Source organism: Taudactylus pleione, unplaced genomic scaffold (genome assembly GCF_031769625.1).
Source record: "Taudactylus pleione unplaced genomic scaffold, aTauple2 ptg000312l, whole genome shotgun sequence".
Classification (NCBI taxonomy): domain Eukaryota; kingdom Metazoa; phylum Chordata; class Amphibia; order Anura; family Myobatrachidae; genus Taudactylus; species Taudactylus pleione.
In genome coordinates, this window is record NW_028284713.1 from 2,887,171 (window position 1) to 2,909,987 (window position 22,817).

General features: G+C 44.6%; 1 protein-coding gene across 8 annotated transcripts in view; it reads left to right on the forward strand.

The window, feature by feature from the left end:
• LOC148510717 (protocadherin-11 X-linked-like) overlaps nt 1-22,817 on the forward strand; it is a 1,446,380-nt gene that overhangs the window by 1,054,920 nt on the left and 368,643 nt on the right. For 7 of the 8 annotated variants that reach the window (XM_088442482.1, XM_088442485.1, XM_088442488.1 and 4 more), the window contains one exon: nt 9,379-9,577. In XM_088442482.1, coding sequence (XP_088298608.1) covers nt 9,379-9,577 — 199 coding nt within the window. Of the gene's footprint in view, nt 1-9,378; nt 9,578-11,441; nt 11,552-22,817 lie in introns of those variants that run through there. The other variant, XM_088442484.1, reaches the window with a different exon arrangement.

Genomic DNA, 22,817 nt, shown 5'->3' on the forward strand with positions numbered 1-22,817 from the left:
TATACCAGATGTTATCTCAATTAAGCTACTGTACAGAGACTAAATCACATGCGTGGGTTCAATCATCCCCACACGTAGCCGCTTAATTGGGTGATATCTATCTATATTCTATCACTACATACCTCACTGATTTGAATGACACATTCAATGTCAGCTGCCGCCTGTTACCAATTAACTTATTGCCTATATAATAAACATAAAAGAACTACAACATTGTAATAAGAAAAGTACTGCATAGATGATACGTATATTGATCTGAAGAAACACAGCTTTCTGTGATGATGGAAGTGATTGTTTTCCTGGATGACAGAAGACCAATGCTGGTGTAATTGCGTCGAGGCTTATTTGTAATAGCGCAAAACAAATTACGATACGACATGCACTTTACTGGGCAAATGCGTGAAGGCCGTCTCTAGAAGATGCAAAAGTCATACTTGCCTTACTTCACGTTCAGCCGGGAGCCTCCCGAAAATCGTGTGCCGCTACCACCCCCCCGGAAAGGCAGGCAAGCCTCCCGGCAGCCACCATCCTCTCCGGCCCCCCTGCGGTTACATGAGAAACCCCTGCAGCGGAGAAGGCCGATGATGTGATTCACGCTGAATTGCGTCATTGTGGCCCCGTCACCTGCTTCACAATGCATTGTGTATCGGGAGCAAAATGACTTGATCGTGTGGCCACGCCCCCCGCTCCGCCCACAAATACCGGATAAGCTGTCCGGCCACACACCCCTATGCCGGCCACACCCCCCTGCTATGCCAATCTGGCTGCTCCCTCCCGTAAGGGGCAGCCAGAATGTCGGCAAGCATGGCAAAAGTTCCCCCCATTCGATGAGAGGGGCTTAGGCAGATCAACGATCATGTACAGTATTAGGCACAAGTGCTGATAACACACATATCCGTTACTCTCCTCCACTATCCATTGAGCTACAAGGAAGTTTAAGAGACTTTTGGGAAGAGTGGGTTTTATCTGTCGGAGATAGGGTTCCAAGAAATGTTTGGGGCCTCGGGCTTCTGTTGACATGGCCATGCCTGTTCATACGTGAGAGAAGGTAGAGGTCACGGGTGGAAGTACTGTAAGTCTGTTGCTGTTTTTTCTCGTCTACATGGTTTCATTTTATATATAAAGCTGCATATAGTAACGCCATAACAAATTTATCTGAACTTTATGTTAGAATACTCCTGCCTGGGGAAGTCAAACACAATATTGTTCATTTATCACTGGCAAAGTTCAATAATAAAACAGAAACATTCATGGAAAAAACAACTGAACTTTATGGCACAGCACCCAACATTACACCAAGAAAAACCTGAAGATCATAAGCCCAGCTGCCCCGAGATCCATGTAACTCACTACCCATTCTCCTCTGACTAACACTAATTCACCAGCCACGCCCACTATCTGATGAAGCCCTGCCCCTATCTCTGTAAATCCTGCCCCTTTCTTGGTCCATAATCCAGGACTGCTCCACCCCAGTTGGGAAGTACGTTTAAGGTTTTTAAATTGAATAAGTAAATATTTGGACACTAGACTACCTAAAAACATTCTGAATGGAAATTTGTGACAATTCGTTCACCACCCAATCTGCTGGAACCGCAATCCAATGGGTTAACCTGCGGTTTGTGTAACTACAGTTTAGGGCAACTGAGGTTTGATTTCAACCTAAAAGTAATTAAATCCCAAGGACATTGGCTCATTAGTGGTCATGTTTTTTTTTCAATTGGTATGGTTAGACAAGGGTTAGGTTTTTTTACAGTGTAATGTGACTGTTTTATTTAGTTAGATTGGTTGTAATTGGTGGTTTAGTAAGGAGTGTGTTTTTAGATACAGTAGTTGTGTTATCTGTGAGTTTAACATCCTGCTCAACCTCCGTGTCCTGAGGCTTTCACTCCTAGGTTTCTTATTAGGTTTGTTTTTCTTTCTTTTTTTGGTGGTTTTATGGTGTTTTGTTTTGTGTCAGTGGGCCGAATTCAATTCAAAACGATGTTTAGTAGCCCAAGAAGGGCGCTTCCGATTGCACCAATGGTTTCACTATTCTGCTATGTATTACAGATGTACGTATGGTAGAGTGGGCGTCCTTATGTAGTGTTGAGTTTGCATTGTGTTTTCGCAGTGGTTTGGCTTGCAATCGCAATTGAACTGCGTGCGTATGCAGTATTGCGATCGGTAGTAAATCAGACCCTTAGTCATGGTGAATGGGTGCACCTCCCTTTAGTTTGGTGGTTACCGATGGACCATAAGTCATATCTAAGGGAGTGTGGTTCACCAGTGAATGTTTTTGGTAATTTATGGTTAGTTTGTCAGCTGTTCTTACTTTGCCACAATGCTCCCCTACGCCCTTCCTTTTTCATTATATTTATCAAATATAAGACTCTCTGAAAATCATGCCTAAAAACAGTGGGCCTGATTCAGAGCCAGACGCTCTGACAGAGTGCTCGCTCTGAATCAGGGCCGGCCTTCTTGTTTTTTAGATCGGTCTCCTGGCCACAAGCATAGCTGTGGGTGACCACCCAAAGCTATAGCAGGCGGCCAGGAAGATGGTCACGATGGTCAAGACCATCGCGACCATCGGGCTTGCGACGAGACCCTTGTGGTAGGGTCTCGTTGTCGCAAGCCCCAGAGATATTTTTGCTCTCACAGAGCCGAAATCTCTCCCACTGACATCACTCGTGATGTCAGTGGGGCCGGCCCCAAACGGAGGCGTTCACATGGGCACCCAAACAGCACGGTGAATTGAATAGCTTTGGGAGCTTGGGCTACTCAACATCGTTTTGAATTGCCCCCTTTGGTACGAGACCCGGAGCGACAGCTTGCCCGACGCTATCCGGGTCTCGCGCATGCGCACGACGGAGCCGGGTCCGTCGTGCGCTTGCGCACTGGTCCACCATCGACCCGCTTGCGAGCGCTTAGCGCTCGCGAGCAGGTCTGAATCAGGCCCAGTGTTTTGAGCAAATCTTACTCCATTAAACTCCCCCTTATACCTCTTTTGACCATCGTAAATGGCCTGTACTACGTTTGGCAGTCCTGCCATAGTCTGCTAGGTTAGAAAGCCCATCACAGACATTAGTAAATATGGGCTACGAAAGAAAAATACACAGCTACATTTTCTACCATGACTTTCCCATCAGACCCCCCTCCAATTACTATTCTAATCGGTCTAATAATGGAATTCATAAGAGCCCTAATGTGGACACTGTCTAACCTCAGGGGGGGTTGGACTCAGTGATTGGGGGTAGGATGCTCCATTCTTTTAATAGAGTGAGGACATTTTTCTGACATTGCATTAAATGAAATAATTCTCACATTCCTTAATGACCATGGCCTATTTTTTCACCTAATTGTGCAGCAGGACACATTGATGCCAAGTGGAGGTTGCTATCAAACTATAATTACAGATTTCATGGGATAATGCCGCCGTGACATCTTAAATATTGATATTATATAACAGAAAGAGAAAACTGTACAGCACGTTTCCTGCGAATGACTTCTCTGCGGCTGTTCAGCCATTGTCAGTAATCATATCAGTGGCTTCATTACAGACACCCCTGTTTTTCCTTGTACTCTTTATGGTATATGTGTTCTATATATGTGATATTCATGCAGAGACGAGTTATTGTATGTGCCTGATGGACGTGATGTGTGCTCCTGTCTCTGATCACAGATTAAATGGCGGTGTATATATTGTTGTGGGTATAGGTGAGCTGACAGTCTCCTTAGCACAGCAGCAAATGGCACTAAAGTCCTGTAATATGGGGCAATAGCCACAGCTAGATTTATTAGACAAGAAAGTAAAATGACAAATAAAACACAAGATAAATCCTAATCTCTCTCTGTCGGTTACTAACGCATAGCCCTACTGTATTTACGGGGACCTTGTGTTCTACCACAGATATAATAGTTCTAAGCAAGTTTATCTGATTTCCAAGGAGCATAAATTAGAAGTCTATATACATTGGTTCCAGGTTACTGGACGAAGGGTCAACAGTAAAACGGTCGACAATGAATCGGTTGACAGGGACAAAATGTCGACAAGTTCCAATGACTGACGCATCAATTGTCGACACACAAAATTGGTTTACAGATTTTTTTTTTTTCAACATTTTAAAGATTAGGGTTAGGCAACAGGGGGAGTGTTAGGGTTAAAATAAAAAATGTGTTGACGATGTTTGTGTTGACCACTGGTGTGTCGGCCATTTGAACCTGTTGACCTTTTAACCCTGACGACCTTTTGTCAGTCGACCTGGTGTAAATGTTGACCTTTTGTGCCTGTTGATCTATTGCAAGTCGACCATTTGGTGTCAACCTATTCATTGTTTCCTTATTCCTGTCGATCTATTATGCCACACCCTTGGTCCCTACCTCTTTCCTGGGTAATGAGAGAGATGCTGCAAACTGACATACAGTGCCAGCCTAGAAGACCCAAAATGGGCCTCAGTAATGGAGCCTGCTTCTGTCTCCATTCACTGCAGGGAACCCTGGACCTCATTCAGAGCCGCTCGCAAAATGTGAGCGCTCGCTCTGAATGAGGGCGGCCGCATCTGTAAAAAGAGCTGGCCGCTCGCATAGCTGTGGGTGACCACCCACAGCTTTAGTGAGCGGCCAGGTTGATGGTCGCGATGGTCAAGACCATCACGACCATTGGGGCTGGCGACGAGACCCTTGCGCTATGGTCTCGTCTGCCGCAAGCCCCAGAGAGCTTCCGGCTCTAATAGAGCCGGAAGCTCTCCCACTGACATCACTGGTGATATCAGTGGGGCCGCCCACAAACGGCAGGCGTTTGTTTGAGAACACCTCCGTTTGTGAAGCCAACCCCCGCCACACCTACAAAACGGGGCGAGCTGTCGATCACCATCGACAGCCGCCCCCTTTTGTAGTGAGCCCCGGAGCGACTGAATTTCTCTCTCGCTCCGGGGCTTGCGCACGCGCAGTGCGGCTGCTGCACGTGCGCAGAGCCCAACATCGAGCCACTTGCGAGCACTCATCGAGCCCTACTTGCAAGCGGGTCTGAATGAGACCCCTGTCCCTTAAACCAGATTTTACTAGAGCCGAGCCTTTTTGAAAGCTGACTTCCCTTTATACTATACAATTCCAGTGGAGTTTAAAAAAAAACATAAGATAGAAACCAGGGACATACTGTATATACACTGACCATCACCATCTGCCCCTGTGTCTCTATCACAAGATACTGTACACTGGGGGGGATTCTGAGTCAGATGCAGGGAAAGCCCTAATGTCTTCTCTCAGAGCATGTGTCCTGATGGTTACCGTGGAGATGCATGCAATTTTGATGGGTGTTTCTGGTAAATGGGGGCGTGTCGCAGACGTGTCAGTGTCAGCGACTGTGGGCCTGATTCACTAACGTTCGCTATTCTGCTTATATGCACGCAGCGCAGTTGCTAATATCAGCGGTGACATGTAAATGTTTCCATTCGCATTGCGTTCGCAGCCTAACATAAGGACGCCCCCTTACTCACATACATCCATATACTTTCGCGACATAGAGAAACAATCGGTAACATCGAATAACATCGGACAGTTAATGAAGCCCAGACCTTACTCAGGAATTGCGTACTTATGCGCACGCTATGAGGCCTCAGGTGGCATCTGGCATTGCAGTGGGTAATTTATGCACGCCCCTTCAACGGCATTGAAACGCTCTGGCACGCCTGCGTTTCACTGATCACCCCCCCATCACACCTTCCAGGGCCGACTCCAGGCACACTCCGTTTGTGGGGCCGCACAGGGGCGCCAGGGTCCAGCTGCTGAAGATCCCTGCCCTCCACCTACCTGCTTCTGTTATTAGTTTATGCTCTGGGGGAGGGCGCAGTGAGGGAAGGGGCGGGGGGAGCATGGAATGGCGCTGGGTGCCGAGACACCTAGCAACGGACCTGACACCCCCAAATGGTCACTTCCTGTCAATCCGTGTATAATGACGCTGCGCGCTCACTGCGATCGCAAGCCGATCGCAGTGAAGGGTTGGCGCAGTGCGACGTGGACGCCTGCGCAGTACGCAACAATCGCCCGATTGCATGTGTATAAGCAACTGCGTTCCTTGCTGAATCAGGCCCCGTGTCTGAAGATGTAGTTTCACTAACGCTGGCGACTGAGCCAGTCATAGCTAGCTGCAATGTACGATGGCGCAACCTATAGTCCGCGATAGTGTATCTTTGTACGCACATCAACAGATATACGCCATTGCCAGTGGGAGCCTCGAATAGATGCCCATCAGCCATGACATAACATAAAGATGCAGTTACTTCTGCGCCCACCTTGGGCCCTGCACAGTATACTGTATGTAAAACAAAAAGTGATACGGGGATTTCCATGTAAAAGCAGATTCCATTTTGCGCAGATGGATCTTTGCTGACAAATGCTGCATGAGGGGAATATTCTGCAGAACTTCTCCGAAACACAGAAGTAAATTAGAGCTCGCTAACAAAAAAAAGCCACAATTGCGACAATATGCAAAGCTGCAAATACCGCAAGTCGCATACAAGTCGGGACCAGTTTTGCTGTATATGCGTTGAGTTTACGACAGGCCTATGTCAAGCACAAATTTACAGTCGCATATTTTGTTTGTACAATAAGCGTTGGCTGTTAAGCATCATTAAAATGTCTGTAATACATCGGTAAGAATTCTGCATCTCGCGTACGAGAGAAGAAAACAAACATTTGCTTAAACGCACTCACAAAAGTGACACATTCACAAGGAAATCCTGAGTGGTTTGTAGTCGCCATCATCGTCATCACCCTCTATCTGCACCTGCCATTGTCCATCTGCAAATAAGCGGCATTCTTGGCACTATATGTGTCTGTATATATGTGTCTGTATATATGTGTCTGTATATATGTGTCTGTATATATGTGTCTGTATATATGTGTCTGTATATATGTGTCTGTATATATGTGTCTGTATATATGTGTCTGTATATATATGTCTGTATATATGTGTCTGTATATATGTGTCTGTATATATGTGTCTGTATATATATGTCTGTATATATGTGTCTGTATATATGTGTCTGTATATATGTGTCTGTATATATCTGTCTGTATATATGTGTCTGTATATATATGTCTGTATATATGTGTCTGTATATATGTGTCTGTATATATATGTCTGTATATATGTGTCTGTATATATGTGTCTGTATATATATATATGTCTGTATATATATGTCTGTATATATATGTCTGTATATATGTGTCTGTATATATATGTCTGTATATATGTGTCTGTATATATGTGTCTGTATATATGTGTCTGTATATATGTGTCAACACTATGTAATTACTGTGCTAGACATGCATTAGATGGGCCCTTCTCTCCCTTGTTATTCATAGCCAAGCGCAGGCTGGAATAAGTGTTATATATGCGCCAGCTTTTCTGGTCAAGCGCAGAGCAATTCCACGCAGCTTTTGGTATGCACACTAGCGTGGCGCTCTCTCTCTCTCTGCAAAATGCGCTTGTTTTGTTTATTATATATGGGTTTTTTGAACATGTTAAAATTAATGATTTTTTTTTTTTTCATGGAAAAGATAATTTTATATCTTTGACGCTGATGACATAAAAACATTTGCGCTATTTATCTACCACTGCAGCGTAATTTTCACAAATTGCAGATGAGTAAAGCTGCCTATCCACTAGCAGACCTCAAAACGACTGCACGATGACGACATTGTAATCGTGCAGTCGTTTGTCAGTCTGTGATGAGCCTGCACTGAACGAGCAGTCATTCAGTGCAGGCTCATCAATCATCTGCAAACATGCTCAACCTGACCTTATCGTCATATTGTCCAGCATGTTTGCTCGATGATAGATGTCTGAACGACCAGCGGGAGCGCGCATTGCTGGTCGTTTTAGACATTTTTTTTAATAATCTGCAAACGATGATCGAACGATAACAATATCGTTATCGTTCAATCGCTCACTTTAATCGCCTAGTGGATGGGCACCTTTATTGTAAATTGTAATGTATAATGTATCAGTGAAAATATGGATTATCTAAAACAGATTTGTATGATAATGAATTAAAGCAACATGAAATAAATAAATAATACTTTAAACACTGGAACCGTCCCCAGCATTTTGTTTTGATGATTTATTTTATTCTTTAAACCTGTGTTATCAGTTTCCTTAATAACTATGGCCCTCATTCAGAGCCACTCGCTAGCGGCAGTACGCTCGTTCCGAGCGATGTTCGCACATCTGCGCATGCGTACGGTTTTTAGTACGTACGCATGCGCGAACCAGTCAGTGCGGCTGAAAATCATTGGTACGCAATATAGCGAGGGCCTGCTATTTTGAGTGACAGAATGAGGCGTATGTGGGTGGTAACAGGGGAAGGTGCTTGAAAACGGGGAGTGGAGATCCGAACGCAGGCGTGCTTAAAGGTCAAAATGGGCGTTTTAAGGGTGTGCATAATTAATACAGCAGCGTCATTGACCACGTCACTTGTTTTTTTTTAACTCAGAACTGCTCGCAAAATAGCGGTTGAAAACACCAACCACAAGAATAGCGAGCAGTTCATACGCTGTACGATGTACTCGATTAATCTAATAAATAGCGGGCATGACGTATGGTGCGTGCGGCCAGGGGGCGTTTTTATCAAATAAACGAGCGTATGTTTTGCTCGCTCGTTCAGACTTAGAGGTGTGAACAGACTGCAATGTGCGAACGGATCATTTGAATAGCCACCCCTTGTTTTTGAACGAACGACCGCAAATAGCGAACGGCTCTGAATCAGGCCCTATAATGACTGAGTCTTGGTAACAAATAAGTTACAATGAAATACCAAGAGATGAAGTTGGTGAAGTGATGACATTCTAAATAAATTAACGCTGATAATTATCTTTCGTTACAGCTTACAAGCATTAGATGTGTGATAACAGAATGTAACTCTTGATACTAATGTGTACTCAGCTTTGAAGGGGGATAAATTACCAACCAATCAGCTCCTAACTGTCATTTTTCAAACACAGCCTGTGAAGTGACAGTTAGGAGCTGATTGGTTGGTACTTTATCTGCATCCACTTTATTTCTCTCCAAAGCTTAGTACATACACCCCTTCTATTCTTTTCAGAATATACTTAACTTGCAATGACCAATGTTTGCTGATATTAAGTATCTAACTCTGGGTTATAAAGCTCTTTTCATTTTCCCACCTGGGTTTGCAGCTTTGATAACGGGAGAAGGCTCGGCGGTCAGGTGAAATTGTGTCAATCTGCGCTTCGCCTGCTCATAACAGCCTGAGATTGTGCACGGCAGAAGATAATGTTAATGTGTCCTCTCCAGATAGCTGAAATAATATGTTTTCCAAATTGGCTGCATTAAGCAATTACTCACATCATGGCTGAAACTGTGTCATTTTCTCCTTGCAGACCCAACGGCGCGTCACGTTTCACCTGCCAGATGGCTCCCAGGACAGTTGCAACGATAGTGGACTGGGAGATCACGAACCCAGTGGCACCACGAACGCGTCGCATCCCCTGCCCCTTGGCTTTGCCCAAGAAGAGTATTACGAGCAAACGTCGACCAACAGCAGAACAGAGGGCGATGGCAACTCAGATCCAGAATCAAGTGAGTAACTTTTTTTTTTATATTACTGTATCTTTTAAATACAAACATTGACCAGGCAACAATGGCAGGAACTGTCGTTGTGACTGTGATCCCATTCCTTAAAAACATGAGCGGAGCAGCCGGTGCAGCTTCGGCACAACTAGGGTGCAGGTAGACATGGCATTGTCAATGTGGCTTTAAAAGTGGAGATTCATTTATTTTACAGATACAGTAATTTGTATTCATCGGCCAGAGAAAGGAAAAACCTTTATAGTCACCACTTTAAATCAAATAAGGAAAACCCTTTGAGAATTCACTAGGGATTTGGGCCCTCATTCAGAGGCGGTCGCTCGGGAGCGATCGGTCACACCCAAAGTGATCAAAAATATGCAAAATGAGCGCTCAATCGCAACGCACATCGTAAGCGCGGAAACACCCACAACAATGAAAGCACACCTCCTATCTCTACGGGCTAATTCAGAGTCTGTCGCAGGCGGCAACCTACGTCAGCACGATTAACACCTGTTATATTGTTAATTGCATACAGACATCGGTTGAGGCAGAAACCATCGCCAGCACTTGCAATGCTTAAGGTAGACCCTGGGCTACCCTTAGTTATGCGAGCAGTAGCGTCGTTATTGCAACGAGATGACGTGTGTGATGACTCGCTCAGTAATATATGCACGCCCTTAAAACACCCTTTTTAAGGTCAACCACGCCTGCGTGTGCACCACCACACCCCCGTTAACAAGCACCTTCCCCTGTAACCACCCACAAATGGCACGAAATGTCAATCACAGCTACGACCTCGTAGTGACTAGCGAGCAAGAGGATTGCGGTCGGAAAGACAGGCTTGCGCACGCGCACTGCCATGTGTGCGCATGCGCAGTTGAAAAAAACATCGCTCGCTACGTCCAATCGCTCCGTGCGACCGCCTCTGAATGAGGTCCTTGGTCACAAGGAAACCCTTTTGGTCTCCATTGCATGTTTGTATTGTAATCCCTATTTGTGGCTAGAACAGAGGAAGGCAATCATTGGCTTTCCAGTGAATGTGGAACTGCAAGGGGTATATTTAGTAAAGTGCAGGTTTTTAGGAGTGGAGATTTGATTGATTGCTATTGGAAACATCTCCACTTCTAAACACTCTCACCTTAGTAACTATAACCCCAAAATGACCAATGTCCAGTTTGGAAGAAGGACTGAAAAGCTGCAGGTGGTCTGCGCCTGATATAGATCATAGGGGATTTTTTTTTTCTTTAACCATTTTTTGACGTAGTGCTTTTAAATCAAATCTGACTTTATTTTGTTTTATTATTGCACATCTTTTGATTTTTTTTATTTTCTATATTTGTGATGACGAGGCCCTAGTGTAAAATGTAAGGCATTTAGAACTCAGTACAGCGTATAAACCATAATAAGGGTATTCAGTTCCAGGGGGGGAGTAGTTTAATGCCGGCCATTGAATTCAGATGTGATCTGAAACACTTGTGCATCTTGCAATGTTGATTTTAGACCTTAAAATATTATTCAAAGCAATAAAACTTGTTGACTGAATGAACTAAGCAGAAATAAATCTAATCAAATGAACCATTAAATAATTTGTTATATAGGGGTCTATGTATTAATCCTTGGAGAGAGACAAAGAACCAACCAATCAGCTCCTGTCATTTTTCAATCACAGCCTGTAAAGTGACAGTTAGGAGCGGATTGGTTGGTACTTTATCTCTCCATTTTATCTCTTTCAAAGGCTTAATACATAACATCCCCCCCCCCCGAGATGATGTAATGTATCGTGTGCAGTAGCTCTGGTTCCCTTAGCAGAGAATTGGTTAAATCTACCGTATAATGCTCCATGTATCAGTCGGATGTTATATGTGTATTGCAGCTCTGCAGCCAGTCACACTCTGTTGTAACCATCATCATTTAATCCCAGTTCTTGGCTCTTTACCTGATAAATCAATCACCGGGTTCCAGAAGGAATAATGAAAATGTATGACGAAGATTAGCTAAGCAATATTCTGTCATTAATACTTTTCAACTGTTTCAATCCCGCCATGTACTGTACACTTATAATAAATACCATCACTTTGCACAAATGACTCCAATCCTGGCAACTGCATGCAACATTACTGTGCAGTCGGTAAGACGGAGGCCCAAATTAATCAGAGTGTTTTATTAATCTTACGTGAGCGGTTTTCAAGGTGGCCGCGGTGTGTTTACACGTTTCACAACTTAATGAGCCCTAAAGACGATAGAAGCATCTCGTTTTCTTATACATTGCCTGAAATGCCTGTTTTGTCCATGACAACCTTCTCACCCCCCCTCTCCAAAAAAAAAAAAATAACATACTGCACAAGGGGAATGAATAAGTCTGTAAGCGATGAGTGAGACGGTCTCTTACCTCCCTCTGTGTTGGTGAATTGTAAGTAGTGCTTAAGTGTGTAGGCCAAACTCGGCCCTCAAAGGAACCCTAACAGTCCATGTTTTAAGGATATCCATGCTTGACCACAGGTGACTTAATTAGTACATCAGTCAATTTGACTTAACCACCTGTGCTTAACCATTGATATCTCTAAAAGCTGAACTGGGGTGCCTTGTGGACCGCGTTTGGGAACCTCTGGTGTAATCGCTAATACTTAGTAAATATAGCAATAAGGAGTTAGGGCAGAAAGTTGCAAATATTGATGCAGGTGAAACACAAATAGGTAAAAGTCGTAGTAAGAACATCAAGCTGACAATGAGAATTATTTCCAGCTGGGATATTTAGCAAACATCGAATCCTATCATTGCTGAATACTACGAGTATAAATAGACGTGTCTGCCCGGAACGCCATGCGGCTCCCGGTCTCATAACTACATCTCGTCTGACCTTTATTAGGCAATATATAAGGTAAATGGGAAACCTCTTTTGTAACATAATTTTATATACTGTACCAGTGGAATTTATGGCTTCTGCTCAATTATAAACTACCGTACAGTACATTAGGGAATAGAGGCCCTGATTCAGATGGTCCCCCCACTGCACATGCGCGAGACCCGGCCAGTGACGGGCGCTCCGTCGCTACGGGTCTCACACCAAAGCGGGGCAGCTGTCGATTGTGATTGACAGCTTGCCCCGTTTTGGAGGCGGGCAGGAGGGGTGGCTGGCCAAACGGAGGCGTTCCCGAAAAGAAGCCTGCCGTTTGGGGGCGGCCCCACTGACTATTAGACTATTCGAGCCGAAAGCTATCTGGGGCTTGTGGGAACGAGACCCTACCACAAGGGTCTCGTCGCAAGCCGCGATGGTCGTGACCATCGCGACCATCACCTGGCCGCTCGCTAAAGCTGTGGGTGGTCACCCACAGCTTAGCGAGCAGCCAGGAGGCAGTCTTTAAAAAAAAAAAAACAGGGACGCCCTGATTCAAAGCGTGCGCTCTCAAAGAGCGTCCGGCTCTGAATCAGGCCCAGAATTCATTGTAGTATATACTGTATCCATTTGAAGAGTCCTGCAACTTTGTCATTGATGACACCCCTACGTATAATTTATTTATCATCATTATTTACTTATTAGTAGTCACTGAAGTTGTATTAGACCTGACTACATTATATTTTACAGATTAACACAGTATAAACATAGGCCCTCATTCAGATCCGTACGCTCTGAGCAGAGCGCACGCTCTGAATGAGGGCCGGCCTCCATGAAAATGGAGCGTCCTCCTGGACGCTCGTATAGCTGTGGGTCTCCACCCACAGCCTATACGAGCGTGCATTTTGATGGCCGCGATGGTCGTGACCATCGCGACCATCGAAACTGCGAGCCGGAGCCTGCGGTTGAGGTTTTCAACCACAAGGCCCGGCGTGATTTTGGCTCTATCAGAGCCAAAATCACTCCCACTGACATCACTAGTGATGTCAGTGGGGCCGGCTTCTGACGGTAGGCGTTCCCTTGGGAACGCCCCCGTCAGGGAGGCATGCCCCCGGCACGCCCACCAAAGGGGGCGTGCTGTCAATCAACATCGACAGCACGCCCCCTTTGATCAGACACAACGAGCGAAGGACTTTCCTTCGCTCGTCGCGTCTGGCGCATGCGCACGACGGAGCTCCCTCCGTCGTGCGCATGCTCAGTGCAGAACATCGACCCACTTGCGAGCGGACAGCCGCTCGCGAGTGGGTCTGAATCAGGGCCATTATGTACTATGGGTCTGATTCACTGCGGACCGCTATTGTGATCGCAGCTACGATTAGGCACGCCGGTCTTCTGCGAAAATATGCTAATGAATGCAATCGCAAAGCCGTCGCACAGCCAGCATAGAGACGCTCACTACCGCTATCTCACATCCGTAATACCTCGCAGTCCTGCGTATACATCGGGAACATGGAGTAACATCGGCCCCTCACACACAATTACAGCCGCTCTGACCTTACTCAGACATTGTTACCCTCGTCGCACGCAGTGAGTACGCAAGCTGCGTATGCCGTCGTAGTGGCTGATTTGTGCACACCTATGCAACGGCGTTCAAACGGACAGGCACGCCTGCGTTTCTCCGACCACTCCCCCGTCACCCCCCCAAACGCTGACCTCCCGTCACTCACTCTGCGATGGCTTTGTATCTGCGTAAGTGATCGCAGTGCGATCACAATACTAGATCGCACACTCACACTGCGGTGCATGCACAGTACCCACCATAGGCCGATCTGCGTCCGCTGTTGCAATTGTGAGCCGGAATGAATAAAAATGTCTTTTTAAAAGAAATTAAAGCTTTTATATGTTAACACCCTGCTCAGACCTTGTCATGTTTCTCCAGCTTTCTAAGTAAAGATATACAGTACTAGATGCATCCATACCCCCCTCTTCTCATAAACTGCCCAATGTGCCCTCTGTCACAATAGTACATACCTAACCGTTCTGTAAAATAGTCTGTTTGCGGCACCCAGATAGATGGAGGGTGTGGCTAGTTGGAGAGGGGTGTGGCCAGTATGGATCTCAACAGGATTTTGTAGGTGACTTTGCAGCAAAGCTTGTTCATAATCTCATTGCAAGAGGCCAACAACGCTCAGGAAACTCCAAAATGTGATCATTTCCGGCCATTAGTCTAATGTGCATTTGCATATTACTTTTACCCTAGACCAGTGGTTTCCAAACTATTTGGAATCATGGCCCCCTAGAGTATCAGCGTCATTTTCATGGCACCCCTAAGCCAAAAGTTTGCTATTGAGAAATTCAGAATTTTTTTTTTTAGTAAAGTGAAGTATATTGTGCTTACCTTCGGCTCAGTGACTGTATGTGACGGGGGACAGGTTTGCGCTTCTGTTTGTCCACATATTTACATTACATTGACCATAAATAATTTGATTTGGTGCTGGACCACCAACCTGAGGCACCCCTGCTAGTGTCCCGAGGCACCCCAGGGTGCCACGGCCCACAGTTTGGGAACCACTGCCCTAGACACAATTTGCAAATAAGCCAACCCCATTCCAGGAAAATAGAATCCTGGGAAATACTATTTATTTGGAAGCTCTTTGAGTCTGTTCTTTATCCAGTACGTTTGCATTACAGGAAATTGTTCTGGTCCTGCTTTGGCCTTTAATATATTTAGTGCATTTTATTCCTACTGCCTTTTAACTTATATATTCATTTATTTCACCGTTTAATTATATTAATAAATGAGGCATCTTGGAGGCAATCCTTAGTTAATTATAATATTTGAGAAGGTATTAACCATACAATATATAGAAAACCAATTTCTTTTCATAGCTGTATTTAATACATAGAAATGTAACAGGTTTCCCTAAAGGGGAGTTTATAAAAGATTACAGGTGTCTACCATTTATCTGAATGGACCAACTGGGGTTTGAATGAATTCTATGTTTAATACCTATAATTCAAGTTACTAATAATTTATATTTATATAAAAAAATATTTTAAGAGAAAGCCTTTAATCTCCGTGCCGCTAGTTGTAAATAAGTCTATCTGAATATTTTTATTTTTTTTTATTTTTACTCTTGAAAGGCTTAATTGCTCGCACTTTATCAAAGTCTATTTTTTGATGTGAAAATTTTGACAGGAACTTTGAAACTAAAGATACTAAATCTCTGTAATATGTCTTTGCTTAATTAATTCATCTGCTTTTTTTTTTTTTTGCCCACCTCAGATGATTTTTTAAATTTTTATTTTTTACATTATTGAGTCTTTTTAGCTCTGTCTGAGCACTAATAATACAGTCAGTTCAAAAACCATTAATCTTTCTCAGGCAGTACAGTTTGATTGATCTTATACCTTTTAATCTAATTAGTGTACACGGAGGTGGGAAAGTATAATGGCTGAATACTGCACTACGTAGCTTTCAGAAACGTCAACCTTTTTGATGACCTACTGTGACTGCTATCATGTATCACCGATATAAGAAACAGCTGTATAATCATTAACTGGGTATTTGATTTAAAAGGTTGGGAATCGGCGAACATCAAAACCAAAAGGGAGAAAGGTGGGAGGGGGCCAACACTCTCAATTAAATCCAGGTAGCACTTCACTGAGTGATTAATTATATAATTTTAGATATAGTTTGAAGGGTACAGGACATTTATAGAGTATGTGAGCTCTGTTAGAGATGCAGCTTGCCTACAAATGAGGCGAGGTGTAAAATGACAAGGAAAAATAATATGTGAAATAAAGGTTAATCCAACAGCTAGTTTAATTAGTTGTATATTTTAGTTTTATCCAGGGGCCCCATAGAAATTTTTTTGTATGGGCCCGACAATGCCACTCTAGGCTCTCACGGGCACAGCTCAGGAATTGGACTTCAGTTAGCTGTCTCACTTGAGTGATGTGACGGAACTTGGCATGAGAGAAATCCGCGGCCACTGTATCGTGTTATATACAAATGTTGCACGTCAAATTGATCAGTGCAAGCCAGCAATGTAGTTTTGTCACTCCCAGTTGTTTTGTTGGGTATGGATTCTCGGCTCTCGGGATGCCGCTGGTCACAATACCGACGGCGGCACTCCAACAGCTAGAATCCCGACACCCATAGAGATCAGAGATGAGTATTTTCCTAACCTCTACCCTAACCCTAACCCTCACCCTCCTACCTAACCCTAACCTCTCCCGGGCCCTAACACCCCATACTTACCTTCTGGATGCTAGCGGTCGGGATACTGGTGCCGTGATCCCGACTGTCGGGATTTTGGTGCCAGTATTCAGACCATCGGCATCACGCACGCCGGGGTGCCGAGTACATCCCGTTTTATTTATGTGAATTAGACACACATTTTGAGCGATAAAAAAACCGCTCGACTCGGCCGAGCCGTCCAGGAGCCGGCACGCCGCAGGTTTTTTTTTTTAGTGCGACTGAAGACACAGTGAATGAGGACACATTTGTACAGCTTATTTATCTCTGCAATAAGGACCCGTCTGTGTTTCATCGATTACGTGGGGCTTTCAGTCACATTGGGGCTTCCCAATGATCTCCCACAATTGAAAGTATTATTAAGTAGGTTTCAGCACAATAGTGCAACAACTGTTGCTAGTTCCTATTACAAACCCTAAAGGTGTGTACACACACATAACGATTTTTTGAGCGATTTAACTATAACGACGTCGTTATCATTAAATTGTTTATAAAATCGTTCATCTTTTTAAGATTTTTTTTTCTTTTTTTTGTAGTTCATCGTCCATTCTGACTGTCCAACAAACGATTTTGGTTCAGAAAATCGTTCATGTTGTACAGAGTGAACGATGAACTATTTCCATTCACTGTATGCATGATTAAAAAGTCGTTCATCGTTCATGAAAATCGTTCACTAATTTAGTAACCAACGATTTTTATAACCGATTTTCGTTCACTTTTTCAAGGGGAAAAAAAAATGACAATTGTCCTGTAAACATTTTTTGCATACATAAATGATACAACCTCGGGATCCGATCTGAATGTCGACACCAGAATGCCTACAGATTCTGAATGTCGCAGTCAGAATGTCGACTTGGACATAGGTCAATGAGAAAAATTTTGAAATTCACAAAGGGTTACAATGTCGACACCAGAATGTTGATAATACATTTTTGTGTTCTTTTGTTAGGGTCAGGTTGAGGCTAACATTTGCTAAAAAATTTGTATGCCGACATGCTGGTGTCAATATTCGGAATATCTATTTTTCGTAGCCAAACCCACGACCATACTGCTTTCTTTTTAGCATGACTTTTATCGTTGCATTTAATATCAAATGTTATGTGACTATTTTTAAAGGATGTGCTTGTTCTGCACTGATAGCAATGGCCGACTAAAAATTAGGTAAATATCCTAATTACCATTTATTAACTTCATATTACTTATATAATTAAATAACCACTCCTAAAGCAAGTACCAGTTTAGACCAACTCGCCAGCTTCCCTTCAATATCAGGGAAAATTTCTGTCCAACGTGATGTAACCACTGGGGAGAAGAATGAGGAGGATGTTTGCTAGAAGAAAATGGCCGCCGCTGTCCAGCACAGTGATGGGCCCATGGTGGCTGTGCTCCCGAGGATGTGTGATGAATTACATTGCATGTGAAATGAATTGCGTGAACCTAAGAAGTTAGATATTTAGGTAGGGCTGGGGGGGGGGGGGGGGATTTTAAGGCGCTAGTAGATTGCATCATATTTTTAATGTAGTCTCGCCAACAGAAAAACATCCTGCACAATTATATAATATAGTTTGTACGTGACAAACTATGTAACACTTTGGGGCTCATTTAAATGTGGCCTTTATCAATGTTATGACGCATCTCTTAGATGGCGCAGTGCACAGGCTGTTCAACACCGTGCGTATAGCAGCGATGAGTAGTTCAGTTTTGCTGAAAACCAAACACACATTTGGATCCCGAAGTCAATCAGAGTCCCAGCTCGTATCACTTTGGGCTTCCGAGTAATATCAGTTGAGTCCTCTCGGCAAGTTCGGAACTCAGGTCTAAAAAACGGATCTAGCTATTTTGGATTGCTTGTAAATCCCTCCCTTGTGATTTCAGGTGCAGTGAGGGGGTCAAAAGTGGCTGAAAATGAATGTTATTGATGATAATAATACTATAGGAATAAAAACAGGTCCAAGTTACATCACTATGGGGTCTATTTACTAAGCAGTGTTAGGAGACAGAGTGAAAAGTGATAAGGTGCCAGCCAATCAGCTCCCAACTGTCATTTTTCAAATACAGCCTGTGAGATGGCAGTTAGGAGCTGATTGGCTGGCACATTATCACTTTCTTATCACTTTTCACTCTGTCTCCTAACACTGCTTAGTAAATAGCTTTTATCATCACTTTTTAAAGAAATCCAAAACCGAACCAAAAAAACACTTGAGCGTGGTTTTGCCAAAACCAAAACATGTTAGGATGGTGTTGCCAACACCAAAACCGAAATACGGGCGTCCACGCACATCTCTAGCGCATAGGAGTTTATGTTCTCAATCTCCCTGAAACACATTTCCATAAGTCGCTAAGTAGGGTTTAACCCAAAGAATACGTCGCCTTTCCTGATCTATATGCACAGGAGCAATTACACTCATTAGCTTATACTTACATTTAGACAGACTGCGCATAAATTGTAGGTTGTAATGTGCTGATTCTTGTATTTTCGTTATCATTGCGGTTCAATAACCGTACTTACATTCTGTAATGATATAAAATAATACTGTAGCTTAGATGGTATAATACATATGGTAATACAATGTATTATTTTTTTAATCTGAACCTTGTACTGTATGTGTCACGTAACTCCTTCCAATATAAATGCTAGTCATGCTAGTTCCATTATACTGTAAATGTAATATAAATGTAACAGTACAGTATACTATTAGCACAGACTATTGTACACCACTATCAACTCACATTTATACATATTGTATTTTTTTTTACCAGTACAAATGACTCGTACACTACAAAAACAAATCTACATTACAAATGCAACCATATAAACCAACTAACACAACTGAATAGTCTCACATTAGTTCTTTAAAGTAGGGGTGGGCAATAAGCGCCCCCCTCCAGCTGTTGTGGTACTACACATTCCAGCATGCCCTGTCACAGTTCTTGGCCATGCTAAAACTGTTGCCAGGCATGCTGGGATTTGTAGTTCAACAACACTGTGGAAAGCCGCTTATTGACCACCCTTCTCTAAAGTCAGCATGGATGGTGGTCAGCATTACTGCCTCACAGCACTGGGGTCGTGGGTTTGATTCCCACCATGGCCTTAACGGTGTGGAGTTTGTATATTCTCCCTGTGCTTGCATGGGTTTCCTACGGGTACTCCGGTTTCCTCCCACACTCCAAAATTATACCGGTAGGATAATTGGCTCCCAACAAAAAATCGATCCAAGTGTGTGCATAGACATGGGGTAGGGAATATAGATTGTAAGCTCCACTGGAGCAGGGACTGATGTCAATGGCCAAATATTCTCTGTAAAGCGCTGCAGAATATGTTTGCGCTATATAACTACTAGGAAAAATAAATACAAATATACTTATCAACAGTACTATAAAATATCAGTCAGTAGAAATGCTGTCTTCATAATATCCTCATACATATGCCAACTTATTACTAACCGCATACTGTATGTAATCTCATAAAACCCCATATATAGCAGCGGCTTCTACCCTCTTGAACGAGGAGGGCTGTCGCTGCCCGTGCTAGTCCAGATGGAGAGAAGGATAGAGGCCCTCATTCAGAGTCGGTCTTAAGATGCAAGCGGTCGCTCTGAATGAGGGCGGCCGCTTGCATCTTGAAGTGCGGCCTCGTGGTCGCTAGCTAAGCTGTGGGTTACCACCCACAGCTTTAGCGAGCGACCAGGGTGATGGTCGCGATGGTCAAGACCATCGCGACCATCGGGGCTTGTGACGAGACCCTAAGGTTGGGTCTTGGCAAGCGCAAGCCCCAGGGAGCTTCCTGCTCTTATCGAGCAGGAAGCTCGCCACTGACATCACTGCTGATGTCAGTGGGGCCGCCCCCAAACGGCAAGCGTTCCATCAGGAACGCCTCCATTTGGCCGGCCACCCCCCTGCCCACCTCCCAAACGGGGCGAGCTGTAATTCAATATCGACAGCTCGCCCCCTTTGGTGCGAGACCCGTAGCGACGGAGCGCCCATCGCTAGCCAGGTCTCGCGCATGCACACGTCAAAGCCGGCTCCGACGTGCGCATGCCCAGTGGGTCAACATCGACCTGGTTGCAAGCGCTCAGCGCTTGCGACTAGGGGTGTGCACCGGCCACTTTTCGTGTTTTGTGTTTTGGTTTTGGATCTGGATCTTTCTTCGTGTTTTGGATCTGGATTGGTTTTGCCAAAACCACCCTTCCGTGTTTTGGGTTCTGGGTTTTGTGTTTTGGATCTGTATTTTTTTGAAAAAAAGCATAAAAACAGCTAAAATCACAGAATTTGTAGGTTTTTCTGCTCCTATGCTATTATTAACCTCAATAACCTTAATTTCCACTCATTTCCAGTCTATTCTGAACACCTCACACCTCACAATAGTGTTTTTATGTCCAAAAGGTTGCACCGAGGTAGCTGGATGACTATGCTAAGCGACACGAGTGGGCGGCACAAACACGTGACCCATCTAGGAGTGACACTGCAGTGGCAGGCAGGATGGCAGTTAGAAAAACTAGGCCCCAAACTGTACATAATGCAAAGAAAAAAAGAGGTGCAAGATGGAATTGTCCTTGGGCCCTCCCACCCACCCTTATGTTGTATAAACAGGACATGCACACTTTAACAAATCAATCATTTCAGTGCCAGGGTCTGCCACACAACTGTGGCTGAAATGATTGGTTCGTTTGGGCCCCCACAAAACAAGCTGGCAATTAATGTGTCCCTGCACAAACTGGCTCTACGGAGGCAAGATGTCATCCTCATCCTCCTCATCCACCGATTCCTCACCCTCTTCAGTGTGTACATCCTCATCCTCACAAAGTATTAACTCGTCCCCACTTGAATCCACCACCACAGGTCCCTCTGTACCTTCTGGAGGCTGGTCTCCCTGGAAGAGCTGATAATTCATTTTGATGAACATCATCTTCTCCACATTCTGTGGAAGCAACCTCCTACGCCTTTCGCTGACAAGGTTCCCGGCTGCACTAAACACTCTTTCGGAGTACACACTGGAGGGGGGGCAACTCAGGTAAAATAGAGCCAGTTTGTACAGGGGCCTCCAAATTGCCTCTTTTTCCTGCCAGTACAGGTATGGACTGTCTGACATGCCTACTTGGATGCTGTCACCGATGTAATCCTCCACCATTCTGTCAATGGTGACAGTATCATATGCAGTGACAGTAGACATGTCAGAAATTGTTGCCAGGTCCTTCAGTCCGGACCAGATGTCCAAACTTGGTCCTGCCTGCCCTGCATCACCGCCAGCGGGTTGCTTAGGATACCTAAGTTTTTTCCTGGCAGCCCCAGTTGCGGGAGAAAATGAAGAAGGAGCCGTTGACGTGTCACGTTCCGCTTCAGCTGACAGTGTGTTCACCAGCAGGTCTTTGCACCTCTGCAGGCTTGTGTCGGCCGGAAAGAGAGACACCACATAGGCTTTAAACCTAGGATCGAGCACGGTGGCCAAAATGTAGTGGTCTGATTTCAACAGATTGACCACCCTGGAATCCTGGCAAAGCGAATGAAGGGCTTCATCCACAAGTCCCACATGCCGAGCGGAATCGCTCCGTCTTAGCTCCTCCTTCACTTTCTCCAGCTGCTTCTGCAAAAGCCTGATGAGGGGAATGACCTGACTCAAGCTGGCAGTGTCTGAACTGACTTCACGTGTGGCAAGTTCGAAGGGCTGAAGAACCTTGCACAACACGGAAATCATTCTCCACTGCGCTTGAGTCAGGTGCATACCCCCTCCTTTGCCTATGTCATAGGTGGATGTATAGGCTTGTATGGCCTTTTGCTGCTCCTCCATCCTCTGAAGCATATAGAGGGTTGAGTTCCACCGCGTCACAACCTCTTGCTTCAGGTGATGGCGGGGCAGGTTCAAGAGTGTTTGCTGGCGCTCCAGTCTTCGGCACGCAGTCGCTGAATGGCGAAAGTGGCCAGAAATTTTTCGGGCCACCCAAAGCGTCTCCTGCACGCCCCTGTCGCTTTTCAGAAAATTCTGCACCACCAAGTTTATTGTGTGAGCAAAACATGGGACGTGCTGGAATTTGCCCAGATGTAATGCCCGCACAATATTGGTGGCATTGTCAGATATCACAAATCCCCAGGAGAGTCTAAGTGGGGTAAGCCACTGGGCGATGATTTCCCTCAGTTTCTCTAAGAGGTTGTCGGCGGTG